Raw genomic sequence first — 23,771 nt, forward strand, 5'->3', positions numbered from 1 at the left:
GATATCATGAGATAGTATTAAAATTTATATGATCAAAAAATTTAGAATTTAATTTTTTTTTATTCTTTAAAAAAAGAAAATAGGATAAGATAAATAAAGAGAAAAAAAGTTTACATAATAATTCAAACAAATTCAAAAGAAGTTTTTGTTTGAAGAGATATGTTAGAAATATAACAATTTATATATCTCTTTTTATCATCTAAAAATTATATATAAAAGAAATAAAAATTCACGTACAATTATCTTTATATAAAATTGATAGTTGAGATAATTTATTAATAAATTTAGCTAAATTATTATTTAAAAATTTTTAATTATCAACTTTAATTCATAAAAAGACAATTGCATCTAAATTCTCACATTTACAAAAAATGACATCATGACAACCTCAACCAATCATAGTTAAAGAATAGAAAATATCGAAATTTGTTTATCTTCTTTTCTCTTGTAGTCTTGTAGACAATAATTCAATTGATATGATAATTGATTCAAAAAATTTTAAATTTTATTTCGTACTTAATTAGGCAATAATTGAATTGTTAACACTAAAACTTGTTGTAGCAATAAATTTCACTACAACAATATAGATTATTTTTTAGGGTTATAATGTGTAAAAGAAAATTAAAATTTGTCAAAAAAATAAATTTTGACACTATTTTAATTATGAAAATATGTTAATAAAAGTTTTGTCAAAAATAGTATTTTTAACATATAAGTGATTGTGAAAAAAATTTAAATCTTATTTTGATAAATATTGGCTGTCAAAAATAATTTGTTAGAAAGAGAACATATTTTCTGTAATACTTATTAATTGTCAAAAATACTATTTATTTTGACACTTATTGACTATAAAATATTCTCAACAAAAAAATTTAACAAAGAATGAGATGAGATATTGAAATTAAAGAATAAATTGAGATTTTGAAGATAAAGAATGACTAGTATAATCCTAAACTGAGAGTAGTGTGATGTCAAAATTAACAGAGTCCAAAGAAGAAGAAAAATAGTGGAGTAAATTATTGAAAATAGATGAGTGTCAAAATTGAGAAATAATTTTTACGATCAAATTATTCATCAAGAAAACATAGAAAATTTGACATTTATGATATTTATCAAAAATATATATTAATTTTGACATTTAATTATGATGTTAAAAATAAAGTGTTAAAATAACTCTATTTTTTTGTAGTGTTTATAAAATACAACAAAACAAAAAATATGTTGATATAAATAATTACATCATCGCTGAAGTTCAGTGCATGAGAGTAATTGTTGACTGTACACTTGCATGTGAATCTCTGAATTATTATATTGTAACAGAATTGACATAAATGGCATGACCTAGCTAGCTAGGTTGGATCGGATATTATTGGTAACTACTTGATTTGTTAATAATAAATGAATGAAAAAGACTTGACATGAAAAAGTTCTCAAGCGAATCAGGGTTGTTATGAATCACACATAATTTGAGTACGATGTGTTGCCAAAAATAGGGTTTCCAAACAGCAACAAGAAAAAGTGCAGCAAAAACCTACCATGTAATGTGAATGATCTCACCTTTAATTTATCTTCTTAGGGATATCAAATGGGCGATCAAATCTGTTTAAGGTTCTTGACGAGTTTAGGATCACACTTACGTACAGTTATTTTTATGTAAAGTTGATAGTCGAAAACTGTTACATGAGAATTTAATCAAATCTATCAAATTCTCTAACGATTTTCGACTGTTAACTTTGCATTAAGACAATTGTAGATGAGTTTTTACCTAATCGAATCTGGTTTATTTTATTCATGAAAATTCATTTTTACAAGTGTTTTGTTTATGGTTAATTTGCGAGTTTGATCCGATTGGTTGTTTATTTATTTATTTTAAAGATAAAAACTAATATAAAGTTGAAAGCACATTATGTTAAATTATTTTTAATAATGCTAAAAAAAATTTTGCAATAAATACTTCCCTTAAGATCAAATTCATGAATCCAAATTGAGAATTGGAAGAATAATGAAAGAATGAATAACATCAATAAGATACAAATTAAAGTGTGGACAAACCAATGATATGATATGCTAGGGAGAATATTATCCGACACTAGTGAGAATTCCCAAAAAAAAAAAAGGTTGAAGGAGTGAATCTTACATAAATAACCAAAATTAAATTATAAAATTATGTGTTAAATATTAAAATTTATGTATTTCTATTTAATAGTGTAAATTTTGAAGATAAATAATTTAATGATATAGCATTAAAATATTTATGACTTAAAAATTTAAAATTTAATTTTTTGTTGTCTAATATTTTTTAAAATAAAAAAAGTTAAGCATAAAACAAAAGTATCTATATATAATAAAAAATATGTTAAATATATAACTATTTTCATATATTTATATTTAATTATTTAATTTTTTGAAATGAACGACTTACTAATATATAGTTGAAATAATGTTTAAATTGGTCTCTAAAATTATGCGTCTATCTCAAATTGATTTTTAAAGTTTTAATTTATTTAATTTAGTCTCCAAAATTATATTACATGACTCACATTAAGTTTTGAACATATTTTTATCACAAAAATATTAACAGTGTGTTAATATAGACTAACAAATACCATACTACTGTATAAAATGACATTATTTAGTTGTTGATGTTCAAATAAACAAAAAAATGACATCTCTTAAAAGGTAGTTATTAAGCGAAAACCCTTTTTTTTAAATATTAGTCACTTTATCTTCTCCCCCTAACAGAGTCTTTTTTTTTTTCTCTTCTTCCTATTTTTTTTCTATGGGGTTGTTTTGAGAGAGGTGGTTAACGCCAATCCACATTAGCAAGCCGATAATATCTTTATAATAAAAATATGATTAAAGATTAATATGAATCACAAAATATAATTTTAAAGATCAAAATAATAAACTAAAATTTCGTCAATCAATTTAAAAATATAATTTCTGAAATTAATTTGAATATTAATTCATTCGGCTAATTCTTTGATCATAATATGTGGATAATTTTAGTCAATAAATTATAATTTAAATGACATAATTTTTTTATATTTTTTTAAGAGACTGTGAGTTCGAATCTTTCAATAAAAAAATAATAATGTGGATAATTTTAAACGTGTCTAATAACAGTAATTAAAGAGAGCAAAAGAATAAAACATTGAATGGGTTCTACTATTATTGAATGCTGCTGCTGATCCCATGTGGCCATGTGCATGCTGTAACCTCCGATCAGTATGTATCCTTTAATAAGGCTGTAACCTCCGATCAGTATGTATCCTTTAATAAGGCAAGTTTCACTTCTATTATTATTATTATTATTATTATTATTATTATTATTATTATTATTATTATTGGGCTTTCTTATGATATACCTATATACGTCGTACATGTGTACATGTTTTTCTTTTCTTGTGAGTATAACTAAATATCTATGCTATCTATTACATGATTTTATTATCTACCTACCCTTTGCATTTAAGTAAGCACCAAGAATTTGAATTCAATCTTTTATATATATACAATAATTTGATTATTTATCAATGATAAATTTTTAAATAAAATTTTAATTTATAATATATTAATTTTTAATTTATCAAACTAAAAATTATTATAAAAAACAAAAATAAAAAATAATATAATAATATTAGTATTAGTCCCTTAATCTGGCTATAAAATTGTGCTGGTTAGAGGTAATTAAATGGTAATTAAAAGTGACCACATTGAAATTCATGTCTTTATAGGTGGCTAAATTTTTGGACTTTTTAGCAACGAAACAATTAAAGTAATTGGTTTAGTGACAATATCAAACTATTCTACTTCATCAGTTCCCTGATCAAAAAAAAAAAAAAAAACTATTCTACTTCATCAGTTTACATTAATAATAAAATTATCTCAATTTAGTTCATATAAAGTGATTAAATTTATTAAATTAGTTAGAGTTTTTATCATATATTGTTCTAATTTTATATTTTATCAGAAGAAAAAGTGATAAAATATAAAAATAAAAAAGCATATAATAAAAACTCTAATTAATTTAGTGAATTTATTTCTTTATATAGACTAAATTGATATAGTTTTATTACTAATATGGACTAATAAAATACTCCATATTAAAATAAAATAGTTTTATATGCGATATAATAACATGTTATAGGTACTTCTAAAGCTAAACAATTGGGCTATATTTTTTTATGTTTGTGTATGTTTAGAATGTTTAAACTTTAATTTAAAGGCCAATGTGATTAAAGAAAATATACTCCTAATAATTTCTACCATTTTGTTGTGTCATTTTCTTCGTATATATGTTAAAATACTAATGAAAAAATATTAAGGTGACATCCCATCTTTGGGTTAAAAAAATATTGTTTTAAAATACATTTACATGTTATAGTGTCTATAATTACGATGACTATAGTGACTCTAAGTTTTAAGAAAATTAAAATAACATTTTTTAATATTAACAATATTTTTTAATTTAAAAAATAAAAATATTATGAAAATATAAAAAAAGTAACTTTACTTAATTTTAGCAATGTTTTTTTAAGTGTTACCAAAGTTATTTAGCCGTCGTAACTACACTAATCATAGTAGTCATCATACACTTTGTATTGACAATATTAACAATAATGGTGCGGATCATATATTTCATGTGTACTTAAGTTGGATTTGTTTATTTGCTTGTCTAACTCTTAGAGAGAAGAAAATCAAATTAACATAAAATAATTATATTTCATCAATACATTTAAAATACACCACATGCAAAACAAACATCCATTAATTAATATAGCACATAACTATCATAACCGATAAAAATAAAGGAAGCTATATATAGAGATATAGCAAAGATATATATATAAAATACTTTAGGATTTTCTATTTAAATAAATTAAATAAATTTTTAATTATTGAAATAAATAATTATAAAAATTATTATTGAAATCCGTCCTCTAGCCTTATCTTGTTTACAATAAACGTGTACAGTGTAAACGAGATAAAACATGTGCATGTGACACGTATATATCTCCTTTACAGTGTAAACGAGATACGTACAAGTTTATTTCGTTTATACAGTAAACGAGATAAGGATGAGGGACGGATTTTGATAATAATTCTTATCATTATTTATTTTAATAATTAAAATATTTATTTAATTTATTTAAATAAAAAAATTCTAATACCTTATATATAATGCAAATTAAAATCCTAAAATTTAAACCCAAAAATACCCATTTTGTTTTCAACAATAGTATTCAATTGCTCAATCATTTCATGGGTGAAATGATTCTTCCAATCTCCAATTTCACCACGACGGAAGTAAGCTTTGTTTGCAATTCCAGATGGCCTTTTACCATTTTTATTCACTTCCAAATTCTTCAAGTTCTCAAAGCTACATAGCTTCAAGATATCATCCACCAACCCTTCATCTTCCTCCTCTTTAGAAAAAGGACACCCTAAAAACTCAGCTAGATTCTTCAAAACAAAACTAGTATTCATTTTCAATTCTTCATATCTCAAAAACATTACCTTTTTCTTTGGCTTCTCCAAGCTCAACAAGCTCTCCTTCCAATAGCTCAATATATGGTCCCAAAAGGGTCCACCAACATTGATTCCTCTACAAAACTGATCAAAGGAATCTTTAAGGGGATTCGTCCCTTTGAATAATCTTAAGGAATTAGAAAAATGCCAAAGCGAAATGAAAGTGTCTTTTGGATCTCTGCAAAGATACACTATCTTACAGTCAGAATCCTTAACTGATTCCGGCAATGAGACATAAGGAAGGTGAGTAGCGAAAAGCCTCGGAGAAGAGAACGAGCTTAGATCCGGAACTACATCTTTGACATGAAAAAGGTCAAACTCCAAAAAGGGTACAAGAGCATGAGGATTGTTAGAGAATAAAGGGTGATCATGGTTTAGGGTTAGAGGGTATTTGGTTTTGCGGTTGATCAAGGAAAATGTTAATGCCTTGAGCCAAGTGGTGCCTGATTTTGGTTGAGTTGCAAGGAGAATATCAGTGTCTTGGGCTTTGAAGTGTTTTTGACAATTTAAGAGTCCTTGCAATTGCCTAGGGACATGCCAAAATCCTTGGTATTGGTAGATGGTGTTTACAAACCAACCTTTATCGGTTGGTAAGGTTGATATCAAATCCCTAACATCTTCGCTTAGTTCATCTTCTTGCAAGTATTTGGGTACAATACTGGAGGAGGGTTGCCCTTCAGCCATGGTGTATGTGTAAACTAGCTAACTAGTTAGGTTTAAAGTTGATGCTTTAGTTTGCATTGAATTGTTGGTTATATATATAACGATTTCATGAGATATGAAATATTGATAATAAATTAAGTTAAAAGTTTTCTTTAGAATAAATTATCATTTATATCAATGAAAGATAGAGACGTTACAAATGTACCTATATAAGAATAAAACGACAATCGTAATTATGGAAGATGGCCTCCGTGTGCCAAGAGTACTCGAACATTGGTTACGCAATTAGTCTGTTAGAGTACTTTTGGCACACGTAAGCCATCTTCCGTGATTATAATTGTCGTTTTATTTTTATATAGATATATTTATCAGTGTTTGTATCTTTCATGAATACAAATGATAATTTATTTATTCGTTTTCTTTAATAATTAATCAACAATAATAATGTTGATATTAAAATAAAAAATATTTTGAAATGTAATTTTTTAAAAAATATTATAAAATAAAAAAGTGTTACTAATTAAATATTGTCATTAAATCTTCATCCTAAAATTTATTTTTCCGGCAATATATTATGTACAATATTTGTCTGTTTGAAACAGAGGGATATGCGTATATCATTATTTAATAATTGATTTAGTAATGGTTGGCTTTTAAACTGCCGCTAAATTTGGAGAATTTATAGCACAATCTAAATTTGCGACTAAAACGTGTGTCTGTTGTAGTGTATAGTCTTTTTTTAGACTTAAAACATAATTATGTACATTTTTCTTTACTTTATACTAAAATTGTTTAAGAGCAATAATGCAAAATTCGAATTTTTTTTTCCAAAGTTAGAAGGAAGGGATTCGAACCTGAAACCTCTAAGTGATGATAAAAAGATTATGTCATTTGAGTTATAGTTCGTTAGTAAAATTTAAATTTTAAATATTTTAATAATAAAAGTTTTCATATCTAATTAAACTGTTAAATAGAGACATAGGAATGTTTTGTTATATACCTAACTAATATTATAAATAAGACAACTAGCTATTTGACTTGTTTTCTATTATTAAAAAATCACTTTTAACAGTTATTTATTTTATTTTTAATAATAAAAATAATTGTTAATATATTTTTCGATAATTCAACATTAGCCTTCTTATGTTGTTACTAAAAAATTTTAACATCAATTATATAATTACTGATAAAAAAATATACACATATCTGTCTCTTCACTTTTCTTTTTAATAGTTTTTTCTTTGAATTTCTATTTTGTTTTTCTCCTAAATTTACAAGTTGACTCAAATTTACGAGTTAATTTGTTAAATTTAATGGATATAAATTGTGTAAAATTATAGTATATAAAAATAATTATCAAACATGTGTCCTTAGTCAGATCCATATAATCTATAATAACTATATATAAATATAAAAATAACTAAAAATTTTATATCAAAACATTAATATAAATATATTGCATTCTTTTATCATAAAAGATCTAGTTAGGATCGATCATGATCTGATTTATCAACCATTTGATCTAAAATAAAATAATAAAGAATTATAATTTAACTATGACAGAAATAAAAAATATTTTACTCTCAATTATAGGATAAAATATTATTTTAATTTTTAATATTTGAGACAAATTAAATCTCTAACATTTTAAACATTTTATTTTAGTCTTGTCTACCATTAAATTTGACACAAATAATTAATTGAGTAAGTAAAGTAAATGTTAACAATATTATTAGTTACGTATATTTTTTTATTTCTGTATATTAAAAAAACATAACCAAAATATTATTGTAATACTTTTTTTTCTTTTTTTTTTTGCACAAAACCTTAAACTATGACAATCAACTATCAATGCTCCAAAATTAAAGAAAAATAATTTACATTAGTAATCGTTGGTGGCTCAATTTCACTTGTATACTGAAATTAAACGTTATTACTTCATTAATATGCTAATTATTTGTGTTAAATTTAATAATAGGATAATATTAAATGTATTTAAAATTTGTTGGGATTAAAATAGAACGTTTAAAATGTTATATCCGAATTACTACCAGAAAACTAGTAAAAATAAAATAAATTCACTTACATTATCTTGTCACAATATCATTTTAGATTAAAAAAAATATAATTCACTTTATTTCTTAAATCACATTTTAATTCAAATCACCTAGGATAAAATTAACATAATAGAGATTCACTTATTCCAATGAAGAACCAAAATTAGACACACAATTAAGAACACTCAATATATATTAAGTGTTCTTAAATATACAATTAAAAACACTTAATATTATATCTAGAATCTAAATCCATAATGTCCTAGCTTCTTTTCGGTAATAATATCAAGTTGTTCAATCATTTCAGCAGTGAGATAATTATTTGAATCTCCAACTTCGCCAAGTCGAAAAAAAGCTCTATGTTCTTCACCACTTGACAACTTTCCTTTCTTATTCACTTCCAAGTTGCTCAAGATCTTGAAACTACATAGCTTCAAAAAAACATAACCAAAATATTTTTATATATCTATCTTTTATGTTTTATTTTCCGTATATTGTTATGTTATGCTCTCAAAATCACACAGAGCCATACATATTTAATGTGAACCATGAATCATGATAACTCATTTAATTTAATTTATTATTATCGATTGAGATATAAAACTATATGACTTTGATATATGGAAGCATTATCGGTGATGGGTTGGTTGACGAAATTTACGAGGATTATAATAGTTTTTTTTATTTTTAAAAATTAAACGTATTTTTCTTTTTTATTAAATTCATTAAAAAATAATTTGTTTGAACAATAAGAACCATGATGCCTTTTGTTATTGTCTAAATACATTATGTTTTCAATGAATATAAAAAAACATAAAAACATAATAATTGTCTCCAAATAAATGTACAAACTAAGGAAAACAAAGTTTCTGTTTTTTATTTTATTAATGTTAGAAACTGATGTAAATACACAAAATTATTATTATATGAGAACACAAATTTTAATTAATATAATTAATAACACATTTATTCTCTTTTTTTCTTTTCTTTTTTAAAAATATTATTAATAACATTTATTTTAGTAGACCTTTAAAATAAAGGTAAATTTTAACCTACCATTCCTATAATAACATGTAATTTACCCTCTGTGACATGTTATTTTTTAATTAGTTGCTATGTTAACTATGGTTAAATTATTGGTAATTAAATTAGAGTCCAAAGTGGGTGATTATGTAATTAAATACCTCCAAATTTAATTTCAATGCCATCCAGAAATCCCATATCATCATCACCATCACCACCATCATCATCATCATCATCATTATTTTCATTTTCTTTTTCGTCTTCCCCTTCTACACTATCATCATAAAAAGCCATCATAATCGATTTTGGTTAAATTTCACGTTCTTAAATTTTAAGATTTTTTGAATTTCGCAAACGTAAACTTAGTCTCACCTGGGCTAGGTTCACAAAACAAAAGCAGTTTTTATAACTAAACACAAAGAACACAAAACACAGAACACGACCTTACTTGAACAGGATCTGTTCTATAGGCTCGTACATCTGTATCCTTGAGTTCTAAGAAGACTTTGGTTGAACTATGACCGTGAGGTCAGAGCGTGATTAATTGTTCCAAAGCGCATGCCATCTGAACGGTGGAGGATCGTTCGCACTACAACCTTGTGGTCGAGATGGTCTCACGGTGTTCTGACAGACTCAAATATTTTTTTCTGGCCATTTAATTAGTTATTTTCTCTAAATACTTAGTGTGTGTTTGGATTACAGTTTGCAGACGGGAGTTTGAATAAAATTAATTTTGCAAACTTGATTTTGATGAAAAGTAAGTTTGTATTAAGTGATTTATGTTTGACAATATTTATATCAAAATGAATTATAGTAAAATAAATGTTGTTTGGATTACACTATTCAAAATCACTTTTAGATACAAAATTACTAAAATAGACATCAACTTAAATAATTTTTGTATATTATTTTAATTTAGATATTTGAATAGATGTTATTAATTAATTCTATAATAAAATTAATATTTATACACTAAGATAAAAATAATATATAAAAATTGGCAAAATATACTTTTAATTAAAACTAACAAAATATAAATTTTAGAGAGTACTAAAAATAATAAAAAAATTAAATATTTATTTTGGTAGTAATTGAAATAAATCAAAAAAAAATTTATGATATTTTTTATACAGTATATTTTTAGTACTCTTTTTTAGTATGTTATAATTTTTTATTATTATTATTTACAATTAATTTTTTGTTTAATTTACTTTCTTAATAGGATCAATATATTATATTAAAAAAATAAAAATAATACAAAAAAATTATAATTATAAAAGTGTATAATATCAAATAAATAATTAATAAAAAAATAGTAAATAATAGAAAAAGATAGTTCATATAAATAAAAACAATATAAATAATACAATAGTATGCATAAAGGATAAAATTGGTAAAAAATAAATAAAGATTGAGTATTGATGGCTAAAAGCCCGTTGGTGAAACGCAAAAGCTTAAAATTGTTGCTTCTTGAAAACGTGGTTTTGAATGCAAAATCACTTCTGCGTTCATGAATCAAAAATTTGCCAAACCAAAAATTACAACTTTCAAGATATCTAAATGTACTTCTTCTCTTTGAACGTGGTTGCCAAACACACCCTTATTTCCTGGTTCATCAAAATATGGAACACCCAATGAGTTGATTTTTTCTTTCAATTTCAAAGAGAAATGGGACTGGGGTAAATTGAATTTCTATATAATGATAAAAATATAACTTTATTTTTTAATATTTATAGAAATTATATATTTATCTCTCTTATAAAAATATTTAATTACAAAATTACCCTACTTTAGTTAACATATTAACTCTTATTGAGTTAAATTAACTCAAACTAAAACTAAGCATCCAATTAAAACATGTCACATCACGAGGGGTAATTTACATGTTGAAATAGAGGGGGTTGGATAGAACTCACCTAAAATAAAACTTTCTTAAAACCCCATATGTTTTATATGATCGTCTGTGTTCTAAATAATAAGCCAATTATTGAATGTTATGGTCCCATTTAGTTTCTTTTCGTAATAACAATGTCTAGTTCATTTCAACAACTGTAACAAAGTTTTTCTATCGCCAGTGTTGCCACCACAAAGAAAGGAACACTCAACTAAATCTAGCGATGCTATAGAAAAAAAATATATATATATATATCGGCAGAACCTGCCAAGAAAGAGAAAAATATAATAAAATAATATTAAAAATTGGATATACATTATTATTTAGATTTTTATTTTTGATATGTCAATTAAGTTTGTGTAATATGAAAAAATGAGATTTTGACTCTGTAATACATAGATATAAAATTTATAACGGTGTTTAAATCGGTAAAACTAATTTAAAAAGAAATCGTAGACTCTAACTAAAAGGGGAGATATGAGAGAGAGAGCGGTGGAAAAACACTGGATGGATAAATACTGGGAGGGGTAGTAGTCATAGGCAAACGACAAAACAGGGTAAGGATCCTAGAGTCTGGAACAAAGATGAGTATCATCGATTGGAAATGATTCTTTCTCAGTATTTGTTGATAATCTCTCAGTCGATATATCAAAACGCAAACTATTCAGTCTGTTCAATTGGACGGGCAGGATAATAGATATTTATCTGGCACGTAAGAACAAAAATAGCCAGATCTATCTATTCGCTTTTGTCCGTTACACTACAAATGGGGGAGCTTTAAAGGCTGTTGCAGAAATGAATCATATGGTGTTGAGAGGAAAAGCATTTTTGTAGCAAAAGCCAAGTATAAAAGAAAACCTGGTCTGAAAGAGAACAAAGGCAAAGAAGTGCAGGATCCCACAAGACAAGGAGAGGAAGGTGGATCTCAGCAGAACAGGAATACAAAGAAGAAGGAAGAGCATGTGGATAAGAATTCGAAGGATGCGTATGTCAAAGATTCAAATAAGAACGGATGGTCGAAGAAAATAGAAATACCAGTGGCAAAAGATAATGTTATATGGTTACAAATGAGTATTGTGGGAGGCACAAAGAAGATGATCAATTTTCAGGCACGCCAAAAGATTCATAACGATTGGCCAAGCGTAACGCATGTAAGGGAATTGAGTGCATACAAAGCGATGCTAACGTTTGACACATTAGCTAACGCGGAGGAAGCATACACTTTCAGAATGAATGACCTATTAAAAGTGTTATATATGGTATGGAGATGGGATGAGAGTGAGAGGAGTGAGACAAGAAGAACATGGTTGGAATGCTATGGAGTACCATTGCATGCATGGTCAACGGAGACTTTTACAAGACTAGGAGATCAATGGGGTGGACTAAATCTCCATTTTGGTCCCTGATATTCACGCGATTACTCATTTTAGTCTCCGAAGTTCAAAATTATCTATATTGGTCCTCCAGATTCAAGTTTGGGCACCAATGTGATCCCTTACTATTTTCAGCGATGATATGGCAAACGAAGTGCTAAGATGACTAATGATTGGATTTTTGACGGTTTAGAATTTCACTAATAAAATCTCGTTGTAAAGTATAGTTTCTAAACCAAACAATAATCCTTTCATACAAAAAGTTGTTTGTCACTAAAACAAACCCCTAAATTTATAAACCGAAGTATTTAGACCTCGGGTCGTTCTCCCTAGGAATTGTAATGAAGTGTCTTGTTATTGGTTGTGAGTTATTTTGGGGTTTTGGATAAGAGGCATGAAAGTAAATGGTAATGGAAATAAACTAACAACTAACAAGCTCTTGGCAAGATATGAGAACTAGAAGTCCTATCCTAGTTACCTTTCTCAATTGTGATGAGAATTGTTCATTGCTAACACTTAGTTAACCTCTACCTATGGAGGGAAGTCAAGTGGATGAATCAATTTGATTCCTCAAGCCCTAATCATCTCCTAAAGGAATGACTAGCTTTAGAGATATTCAAATTAATTAGCAACTTCTAATTATCAATCAACAAAGGAATTAGATAACTCAAGAGTCACTAATTACTCTACCTAGGCCAAGAGGAACAAAACCTACACTAAAATCCAACCAAGCATTTCATCAAACACTTGGTAGGCATAAAAGGAAAACATAGTAAATCAACAACAAGAACAAAATCAAACAACAATTATTGAAAGGAATTAACAACACAAATCAAAAGGAACACAATTATTATGATTTACCTTTATTGAATTGAAAGAGAAAGGAAGGAACAAAAGTGGATCTACAACAAAGTCTAAGAACAACATAAAGGAAATTACAACAAAAGAATAGAAGAAGATGAATGTAACAACAAGGAATTAAGAGGATCGAAGTAGAAGAAAACAAAGATTAAAACCTAGATCTAAGAACTAAACCTAATCCTAATTCTAGAGAGAAGTGAGAGCTTCTCTCTCTAAAACTCTAAACTAATCCTAAGTCTATTCTAATTGATTATTGTGTTAAAAGTGATGTGTTGCCTTCCCCTTAATCATTCGTCCTTATATTCCTTTCCCTTGGTTATTGGCGCCAAAAATGGGTTCAGAAACCCTCTCAAATCGCCAGGCACGTGTTGCATTAGTGAGGTCATGTGCCGTCATCGACGCGTACGCGCACGGTGCGCGTGCGCGTCCCCGGCTTGTTTTGCAATGTGCGCGCGAGCGCCTTGTGCGCGTGCGCGTGCATGGCTGACTTTGCGTCTTTGACTTTTTATGCTTCTCTCCACTTGCATGCTTCATTCCTTGCTTCCTTTGATCCATGCCTAGCCTATTCCAATCCCGGAATTACTAGCAAACATATCAAGGCATCTTATGGAATCAAAGAGAAACTAGAATTCATCAAAATAAGGCTTAAAAAACATGTTTTTACACTTAGGCACAAATACGGGAGAGATTACAAAACCATGCCAATTCATAGGCTAAATGCGAGAAAAGGTTATCAAAATACCCTAAATTCAATACAAGATAAACCCTAAAAATGGGGTTTATCAATGACACGCTCCCTACCATGCTGGACGCTGCAACGGCTAGCTAACGTGTCGAGAGTTGTATTTGTATCTAATTTAGTTTCTGAAACCCTAATTATCTTATTATTTATCTGAGTTATAATGACAAAGTTTTAACAAGGGAGGACTAAATTGGATACAAATACAACCCTCGCCACATCAACTAGCCGTTACAGCGTCCAACGTGACAGGAAGGGTGTTATCTCAGCACTCCATTTGCCTAATCATCACCGGAAAGAGTCGAGGGACCATATTGGTGCCCAAACTTAAATCTGGAGGACCAGTATAGGTAATTTAGAATTTCGGGGACTAAAATGAGTAATCGCGTAAATCTCAAGGACCAAAATGAGAATTTAGTCTATTGAGATGGTAAAGTGCAATAAATTAACAGAATCGTGTAACTTGTTTAGTGTTGGTCGCGTATTGATAGATACATGTATGTTCGATATGATCAACGAGTGAATTCATGTTACCATCGGTGCGAGCGAGTTTGACGTTCTAGTGAAAGAGGCAGGTGAAGAGGTGTATCGAGAAGAATGTTTTGCAGAAAAGACGACCGACCAAGGAGAGAAGTGCATATTGGTCAGAGAAGATGTGCAACATGTTGATATAAGGGATGTAGTCGATGGTGGTGTTGAGCCGATGATGGCAAGCTTGGATCCGGTGGCGGGGCTTATGGTGGAAAATCGATTGAATGACGAACAAGGTAAGGGCAAAGTCGTGATTTTGCCTTCTGATTTCAATGAATGAAATTTTCGGATTTCAAATTGTCATTATGAGAGTAATGATCAAGCGTTAACAAAGGGGAAGGAAATATTGGTGGGGCCCGATGCAATTATACAGGAGATTGACTCGGATGGCACATTCTCGTGCAATTATGTAGGGGTTCAAAATGAGTCCTCAAATATTCATGGAAGGGAGCTGTTTGGGTTTATGGCACATCGGCCCAATGTGTCAAAAATAAAGGAAGGCAAATATAAGAAGAACAAGGCTTTTTTGAAGGAATGGAGCATTGGGCTTGCCAAGTCCAAACCGAATAGGAATGACCCAATAGAGGACATAACCCTGTGGAATGGAGGAACATTGAGTGAAGCATGCCTCCATGTTGGTAACCAGCTGCAGCGTGTAAGAGAAGACGAGGTGAGTCAGGGTGAGAATGAAGCCGCACAAGGTCAATGCTATGTAGCGCAGGGAGCCGGGGATGACACAATAAATGATGGGCAGGATGCCGGTGCTGACGAAGCGGCTTTGTCCCTTGCCGGCAAGAATTTTGCATGAAACAAGGAGAACCAAGACCGGACCCATGGGAAGATCACAACATCACACTATCTTGAAGAAGGGTACCTTTAGAGAAGGAATATCGAAGGGAACGAGACGGCAGGAAGTCGGATGACTAAAGCAAACCAGGAGGGACCGGAACCCAACGATGTGGGAGGGTATTTCCTTGGACGCAGGACTGGGAGAAACAAACAGTGATGGACAGAGAGGGGAAAACGACGATCAGGTAGTACAAGAGACTGAATGAAGGCTTGGCGTTGTACAGTGGCATACAAATCCAGAGTCAGGAAGAAGAAATTGCAGATAACAAAGAGGCTTGGAAGTTGGCGGTAGAATCAGGGACGATCCCGTGCAGTGATGAAGAGGACATAATAGCAGCCCTTCAAGAACAAAATGAAGTAATAGCCATGAAACGGAGACAGGCGAAACAAAAAGAGAATATCAGAAGAAGTCGTCCAAAAATCCGTAAACAAGTGTGTAATAAAATTTATAAATGATTATAAGCTCATGGAATGTTAGGGGTTAATTTAAGAGGAGTTGCAAAATTCAATATGATAAAAAAATTTTAAAAATAAATATAGAGTTAATATGTTGGGTTTGATAGAAACAAAAAAAGAGGTGGTGAATAAATTTGACGTAGCAAATATTTGGGGTAATGATAGAGCTAGTTGGGAGTGCATTAATTCAATGGGAGCATCGGGAGGTTTACTATTAATATGGGATGAATCTGTTTTTAAATTGATAAACTGCTACAAAGGAGATAGGTAGTGGTTATGTGTAGAAGGAATGATGACTAGAGATAACTTTCACTGTGGTGTTTTTCTGGTATATGGACCGCATGTGAGAGATGAAAAACTTCTACTATGGGAGGAATTACTTTTTGTTACTTGTGGGACTTCACAGAAGTTGTGCATACAGAGGAAAGGAAAGGGGCGACTAGCTTGTCAGCAACTGCTGAAGAATTCAAAGCATGGATAAACGATATGGAGTTGGTGGACTTGACTCTTAATGATCGCAAGTTTACATGGTTCAGAGGTCAATCTTGTAGCCGTATTGATAAAAGCCTGGTTAGTCTGGAGTGGTTAGACACGTATTCGGATATTCGCCTTACAGGAGGGCCAAGAGGGTTAACAGATCATTGCCCTTTAATAGTGGAAGATAGAAGAATAGCCCAGGTTCCAAGACCTTTTCGAAGCCTAGACTCGTGGTTCACACATGAAGGCTTCCTAAGGATGATGAAAGAATAATGGAGGGGTTTGGGCGATGCACAATTTTTGGATAAGTTGAAGGTGTTGTCGAAACCACTGGGGAGATGGCACAGGCAGCACTTTGGGAATATAGCTGAGAAGATAAAAATATTTGAGGACTGGATCAAGAAAGTAGATGATATGGTTAGTAATGGGGTATATGACGGTACGGTAAAAGCAAGAAGAAAGGCGTTAGTAAGATGTTGTGAGGTATGGTATACGAGACAAGATATTCATTGGAAGCAAATGCATAGATGTCGACATGCTAAGGAAATGGTCCGGAACACAAGATATTTTCACAATATCGCATCAGCAAGAAGAAGAAATAACCGAATTAAGTCTCTGGTGATTAATAGGAGACTGATAAGAAATCATGCAAGAATTAAAGTTGCCACTAGGAATTTTTATAGGAAATTGTACCAACAGAAAGCTTCGCCAAATATTAGCTTTTAAGATGGTCTAGTCAATCGGTTGGAGACGGAGGAAGCTCAAGCGTTAGAAGTGTTACCGTTGGAGGAGGAAATAAAGGAGGCAGTATGGGATTGCGAATCATCTAAGGCACCGGGTAGTAACGGATACAACATGAACTTTATAAAACAGTGTTGGGAAGAGATTGGAGTGGAGTTTACTAAAGTTGTGACAACTTTTTTTGAGACGGCAAGGCTACCAGCAGGCTCTAATGTTACTTGGGTAGCACTGACACCGAAATTTGTAGGTGTAAAGGAGATAAAGGACCTCAGACCGATCAGTATGATTGGATGCATTTATAAGGTGATATCAAAAGTGTTGACAAGAAGAATGAGGAGCGTAATGTCAGAATTAGTTGAGGAATCATATAGTGCTTTTGTGAAGGGTAGGAGGATACACGATGGAGCTTTAATAGCATGTGAAATAGTACAATGGCTAAAACTAAAGAGAAGGGCATCAGCAATCATCAAACTGGACTTCTAGAAAGCCTATGACAGAATCAAGTGGAACTTTGTTGATATTGTGCTAGAAAAGATGGAGTTCGGTAGAAGATGGAGGGCATGGATTAGATAGTGTATTAGGACAGCATCTATTTCCATAATGGTCAATGGGTCACCTTGAAAACCGTTCAAGATGGAAAGGGGACTCCGGCAAGGCGATCCTTTATCACCATTTCTGTTCGTGCTTGTTGTAGATGTGTTGAATAGGATGATTGGAGAGACAGAAAAGAATAACTCCTCTTTCAGTCGAAAGGGATAATGTAGAGTTATCACACCTCTAATTTGCTGATGACACTATATTGTTCTGCCCACTATAGGAGGAAACAGTGAAAAACTACAAGAGACTATTGAGGTGTTTTGAAATCATGTCTGGATTGAGCATCAATTTTGAGAAGTCCAGCTTGATTTTGAGGTTATCTTTTTTTTTTAAATTAAAAAAATTGTTAATAACGAATTCAGTAAAGAGAGAAAAGGTGGGAGAAAAATCAAGAATCGTTGGATTATTGATTAACGACTGAAATTAATGTCTGAATCTGAGACTACTAATTTTATAGTGCCAGAAATTCCAAAAAAAAAAATTAGTCTATTTAAAATCGTTAATTACATTTTATTTTATTCTTTGTTTTTTTCTGAAATTGTTAATCACAATTTTTTGTGATAATGATAACTTTCATATCAATGCATTACACTAAATTAGTGTAATAACATCACCCTATTATACTCGTTTTATAATATCCAAAATAATTTGTATATATATATATATATATATATATAGAGAGAGAGAGAGGGTAACTTCTGTGGTGGCCATGTTTTGTGGTGACTAAGTGTGACTATAGTTGACTGACTAATAAAATTAGAACACATACATAAAAAACAATAACTAATGTATCCCTTCAAATAGTAATTACAAATTCCAGGTCTTAGAACGATTTTTTTTAATGGATTGGACTTTGAGTGAAATGAACAATAAAAAGAAATGGAACTAGAGTGAAATATTCTAAAAATGTAGTCAAAATAAAAGAAAATAGTAAGTGGACATTCAGTAAATTAAATGGTTAGAATGTGGTTTAAAAAAAAAAGAGTTGATACAAAATAAAGTAGTAAGCATTGTATCATATTATACAGTCCAAAAATAACAGTAAACATTGTAATACCTAATGCTCAAAGGTTCCATGATAAACAACAATAAAATAGTAAAAATTATTAATTAAAATTAAAAAATCGCTTCTAGTAATATTATACTTATACAATTGCAAATCTTTAACATTTTTTTAATAAAGTAAAATGCATAAATAACATTAGCATGTTAAATTTGGGATTATTTAAGTTAAGAAGCTATGTATTTGTGATTAATGGTATCAGAAGTAATATTTATGGTGTAGCCAAAATAATTTAGATCAAAAGATTTGAGTATTTAGAGATTAGGGATTATAATAAATTAAATTTAAAAGTTGTTAAGTTAAGAATTTAAGATTTAAGAATTAAAAAGTATATATATGATTCACGTTTTCATGTCTAAATTATTTAATTTTATTAGTAATAAAATTAATGTACATTTTTTTATTGTTCTCATAAATAACCATCTTTTTTTTATTTTAATTGTTCTCATAGCATATTTAAAATATAAGTAATATATTGTAGATAAAAAATGAATCATCTGTGTGGTTAGCGTTTACGATAATTAGCATAATTATACAAATTGTAGGGTTTATATTTAATTATAAAGATTAAAATTTATTTTGGGCAAACAAAAAAAATAGTTGCAAATATAGAGGATATGTAGTTCTTCTATTTATTAATTAAGTAATTTATAATTAATTAAATATCATTTGTAATAATATTAGTTTATGGTTTTCAATTTCTCTCGCATAAAATTTAATTTCGTTACTTTTTTAGTGTTTAGTATAAAATTCTTTGCTTACAAGTTACAATAATAATTTTTGTACGCTTTTCATGGTTCTTAAAATATCTATGAAATATAAATAATGTATCTATTACTGGCGGGTAACCGGAGATTGATGGGTTGGATGGCGTTGGTTGGCCCAAATGTATGAAGGAGGAGGATTCCGAATGGGTCTGCAACTCGGGGGCCTCCGTCCGACTTGTTCGCGCGAGGAGATGGGAGTGTTACCTGCAAAGACACTTTGATGCCTAAGTTAGCTAGAGTGTGAGCAGGTCTAGAGAGTATTGGACTTGGAGATACCTGAGGGGTGTCAGTGTATTTATAGTGGTGAACCAATAACCACCGCTGGAGTAGTGCCATATTTTTAGGGTGCTAACCGTCCCATTATTTTAGGGAGGTTAGGATATGACTCGTGGAAGTGGTTAGAGAGATTCTAGGGGCAGTTACTCATTTGAATGAGTGTTTATCTGCCAACTAACCCTCGTACCCGACTTCTTTAGAACAAGTCGTGGTAAGTACCGACTTTGTGGGATGAAGATTGGTACTGGTGAGGTCCAACCCTTTGGATTAGGTCTTTTGCTTGATCATGGGTCTTCATTATTGGGCTAGAGTATGAACAGTATCATAGATTAAAAAATAACGGGATCATTTTATAGTTAGCGTTTATGATAATTAACTTAATCATTAGATTTTAAAATTTACCAACTGAGAGAGAATTTACTCTTTTTTTGTAAATGTTAAAGACTTATAATTATATAAGCATAGTATAGATTTTCACACTTCACTATTTAAGATTTTGTTTTACAAATGTTATCAATGGTAGCGACTTTCTTCATTTTAATTAATATTTTTACTTTAATATTATTACAAATGATAACAATTGTTTATAATAGATTCTTGAGCATTAGACATTACAATGTTTATTATTTTCGTACTGCATACAATATTTACTATTTTATTTTGCATCATCTCTTTTTTTTTAACCAGTTCTAGGTATTTAATTTACTGAGTATTCAATTACTATATATTTCGTCTTACTTTGACACATATTTTTTGAAATATATTATTATAATTTTATTTTGTTTGTTTGTTGTCCATTTCACTCAAGGCCCAATCTATAAAAAAATAGTTTTAGGACATGTGATTACCACTCTGCCATTGTGGTCATATTTCGATTCTTGAAATTAGTTATATCCTAGCCAACTTTTTCATATATGTATCTTAATCTTATTGGTCAGTCAACTATAAATAACCTTAGGCACCACAAAACATAGTCACCAGAGAACTCACCTATATATATATGTTTCTGTTACAATTTTAATTTACCACATTAGTAGTCCTAAAGCACATAAAATAATAATATATAATATCATAAGAAGCTTATCACGTGTTTTATTGTATTTGAATAGAATATGTTATTCTATTTTTTTAATTATCTATATTTAATATAATTTTTTTGTAGATCTATACAAAAAATAATGCACAATAAACATTCAACCGTTTCTAGTCTTTTTTAAGTTTAGAAGACTGAATCTGTCTTATTTATTTAATTTCATTAAAAGTTGGCACCATGTTTTGGACTTTTAAATATAGTTAGTATTTAAAGCCTTTAATAAACCATAAATTTAAAAATTTATATTAAAATAGATATTATAAAATAATTTTATAAATAAGAATGACTTACTATTAAAATTTTGTCATCATATTTAGATTGTTTCAATAATTTATACCTATAATAAAAGTATTTTTTATTGAAAAAAAAAATGAACATTGATTGTACCCAACAATTATTAGTAGAATATTTTAGATGTATATGCAACCATTAATTTCTATTTATTTGAATTTAGAAACACCATCTAAAGTCCATTATTTCCAATTTTTGTTCCACCTTTAAATGTTATATCAGCTGCGAACCATGTTTTTAAACCAATATTTTTTGTCAATTTATCCTAAAAACTAGGGTTGTTTTAGTCTTTTTCATACTGACTACAGGATAAATCTAAACTTAATTACCTGTTGGTGTAATTACATGGGTAAAGGAAAAATCAAATGAATTATAAAAAAAATTAAAATTTTACTGCATCAACGCTTCATTAATACACGTTACAATAATCAACCAAAATAAGTACGTATGCGTAAAATAAATTATACCATGGTAAAATTCTCAAAATTTAGGCCATATTGAGAGAATTTCTTTTGAGTAATAGTGTTTATTTTCTCAACCATTTCCATTGTGAGAAAATTCTTCCCATCACCAATTTCACCACGGCGGAAGAAACTTTTGTTTTCTATATCAAAACCAAACATTGATATTGTTCCTTTTTTATTCGCCTCCAAATTTCTCAAGTTATCAAAACTACACAACTTTAAGATATCATCAAGCATGCCATTATCTAACTCTTGTTTGGAAAATGGACACCCTAAAAATTCAGCTAATTTTTTCAAAACCAAAGTAGGATGCAATTTCATTTGTTCATACCTTAGAAACATTATTTTTTCTGGCCTTTTCAAGCTTTCTTTCCAATACTCCAACACATGCTCCCAAAAGGGTCCATATAGATTCACTCCTCTACAAAACAACTCAAAAAATTCATCAAACAAGTTGGATCCTCTAATTTCCGGCATAAGCGTTTCCATAAATTTCCACATCGAAACAGATATGTCTTTCGGATCTCTACACAGATACACTATCTTACAGTTCGACTCTTTCGCCGATTTCGGCAATGAAACATAAGGAGCATGAATGGATAGTAGCCTTGGAGAGGGAAATTGGCTTAGGTTTGAAACAATATACTTCTCATCATAAAATAGAGCCTCTAAAAAGGGTACAAGAATATGAGGGTTGGTAACAAGCAAAGGATGATTTTTTTGTGTATGTGGATGTTTATTCCTATTAAGCAAAGCAAAAGTCAAAGCCTTAAGCCAAGTGGTGCCTGATTTGGGAGTGGTAACAAGGATGATATCTTTGTCATTGGCTTCAAAGTGCTTTTGACAAGATAAGATTCCTTGAAGAGCCCAAGATCCATACCAAAAGCCTTGGTATTGGTAGAGTTTGTATGTTGGTTCCATTGGCAAGGTTGACATCAAGTCCTTACACTCTTGACTTAAGTCTTCATCTTTTTGGAGTTTGGGGAGATTGGAGGGTTCATCACTTGCCTCCTCCATTTTTGTGTCATTAACTTTGTTGTTAGCTAGAGATTTTTGTTTGAATATATGGTTATGTTTTACGGTGCACATTGTTGTCCATATTCATAGGATGGAATCTAAGTTTAATAATATAAGCAAAAAAATAAACCCACGTTTTGAAAATCGAAGCCGTCATTATTAAACTGATAGAATTAAAAATTAAAAAATTTAATTGAAATTTAATTGGAATTGATTTGGTTATAATAAAATAATATATTTATATATATATAATATATAATTTTTTTATAAAAAATATTTTTATATTATATTATTGTATACCAATTAAACGCTAAAAAAATATACCAATTTTACTAGTTAACTAATTCTTTAATCGATTTTTTAAAATTTTTTATCAGTTTCATTACCAATTAGTTTTTATTTGAATTGGATTGGTCTGATGATCGATTTTTAATTAATCTAATTAAATTGATTAATTCAATTCGAATTTTAAAATTATGAAATAAATCTGTTAAGATGCTTCTTTTATTTATTTACTTTTAATTATTTAAAATTTTTTGTTTACATTATTAAATAAAAATATTTTAAATATTATAAAATTAATTACTTTGTCAGCATGTTAAATAATTGCCCAAAATAATGAACTTTCCTTACAAATTTAATGGTCCTAACTACCTTATCATGTGGGAATGACAGAGTTGAATTATGGTGATAGTTGTCATATCACTATCAATGTGGGGTTGCTGCAACTATTCCTAAATATTAATACAATTTAAGAAAAATAAAATGATGCATACTGCATTGGTTTATATAGTTTATTTTAATCATTCACGATGATGATGGGATGATAAATGATGTACCCAAAAAGAATTTTATTATCTAGACACTAAATATTTTTTTTGTTAATTACGTATGAAATAGAACATTTTTAAGTTTTTTATATATTTAATATTACTAAAAACTTAAAAATTATTTATTTAATTTATATAGAGGCGATGACGGTGACAACTGACAACAGTAGTGTCCGT

At 29.2% G+C, this 23,771-nt stretch overlaps 2 protein-coding genes and 1 pseudogene across 6 annotated transcripts; 1 reads left to right on the forward strand and 2 right to left on the reverse strand.

Moving 5' to 3' along the window:
• Positions 1-4,754: 4,754 nt before the first annotated feature.
• On the reverse strand, positions 4,755-6,248 carry LOC130946324 (cytosolic sulfotransferase 12-like). Its single transcript, XM_057875019.1, has one exon. It carries the CDS (start codon positions 6,214-6,216, stop codon positions 5,200-5,202), a length of 1,017 nt encoding a protein of 338 aa, XP_057731002.1. The 5' UTR covers positions 6,217-6,248; the 3' UTR covers positions 4,755-5,199.
• Positions 6,249-9,713: 3,465 nt separating this feature from the next.
• LOC130954431 (small nucleolar RNA U3) lies at positions 9,714-9,909 on the forward strand (annotated as a pseudogene).
• A 708-nt stretch (positions 9,910-10,617) lies between these two features.
• On the reverse strand, positions 10,618-22,832 carry LOC130941054 (cytosolic sulfotransferase 12-like). Of its 5 annotated transcripts, none has more exons than XM_057869450.1 (2): positions 22,079-22,832; positions 10,618-10,882 (listed from the first exon to the last, which is right to left on the reverse strand). In XM_057869450.1, exons 1-2 carry the CDS (start codon positions 22,762-22,764, stop codon positions 10,876-10,878), a joined length of 693 nt encoding a protein of 230 aa, XP_057725433.1. In that variant the 5' UTR covers positions 22,765-22,832; the 3' UTR covers positions 10,618-10,875. The 5 variants fall into 5 exon arrangements, with proteins under 5 accessions (XP_057725433.1, XP_057725415.1, XP_057725424.1 ...); XM_057869432.1 differs by lacking the exon at positions 10,618-10,882 and adding an exon at positions 13,686-13,965; XM_057869441.1 differs by lacking the exon at positions 10,618-10,882 and adding an exon at positions 19,554-19,838.
• Between the last annotated feature and the right edge of the window lie 939 nt (positions 22,833-23,771).

This window comes from Arachis stenosperma, chromosome 1, assembly GCF_014773155.1.
Source record: "Arachis stenosperma cultivar V10309 chromosome 1, arast.V10309.gnm1.PFL2, whole genome shotgun sequence".
In the NCBI taxonomy this organism is placed as follows: Eukaryota; Viridiplantae; Streptophyta; class Magnoliopsida; order Fabales; family Fabaceae; genus Arachis; species Arachis stenosperma.

Coding starts and splice junctions, on each gene's coding strand:
- LOC130941054 (XM_057869424.1), bottom strand. CDS start 22,764: ATGGAGGAGGCAAGTGATGAACCCTCCAATCTCCCCAAACTCCAAAAA.
- LOC130946324 (XM_057875019.1), bottom strand. CDS start 6,216: ATGGCTGAAGGGCAACCCTCCTCCAGTATTGTACCCAAATACTTGCAA.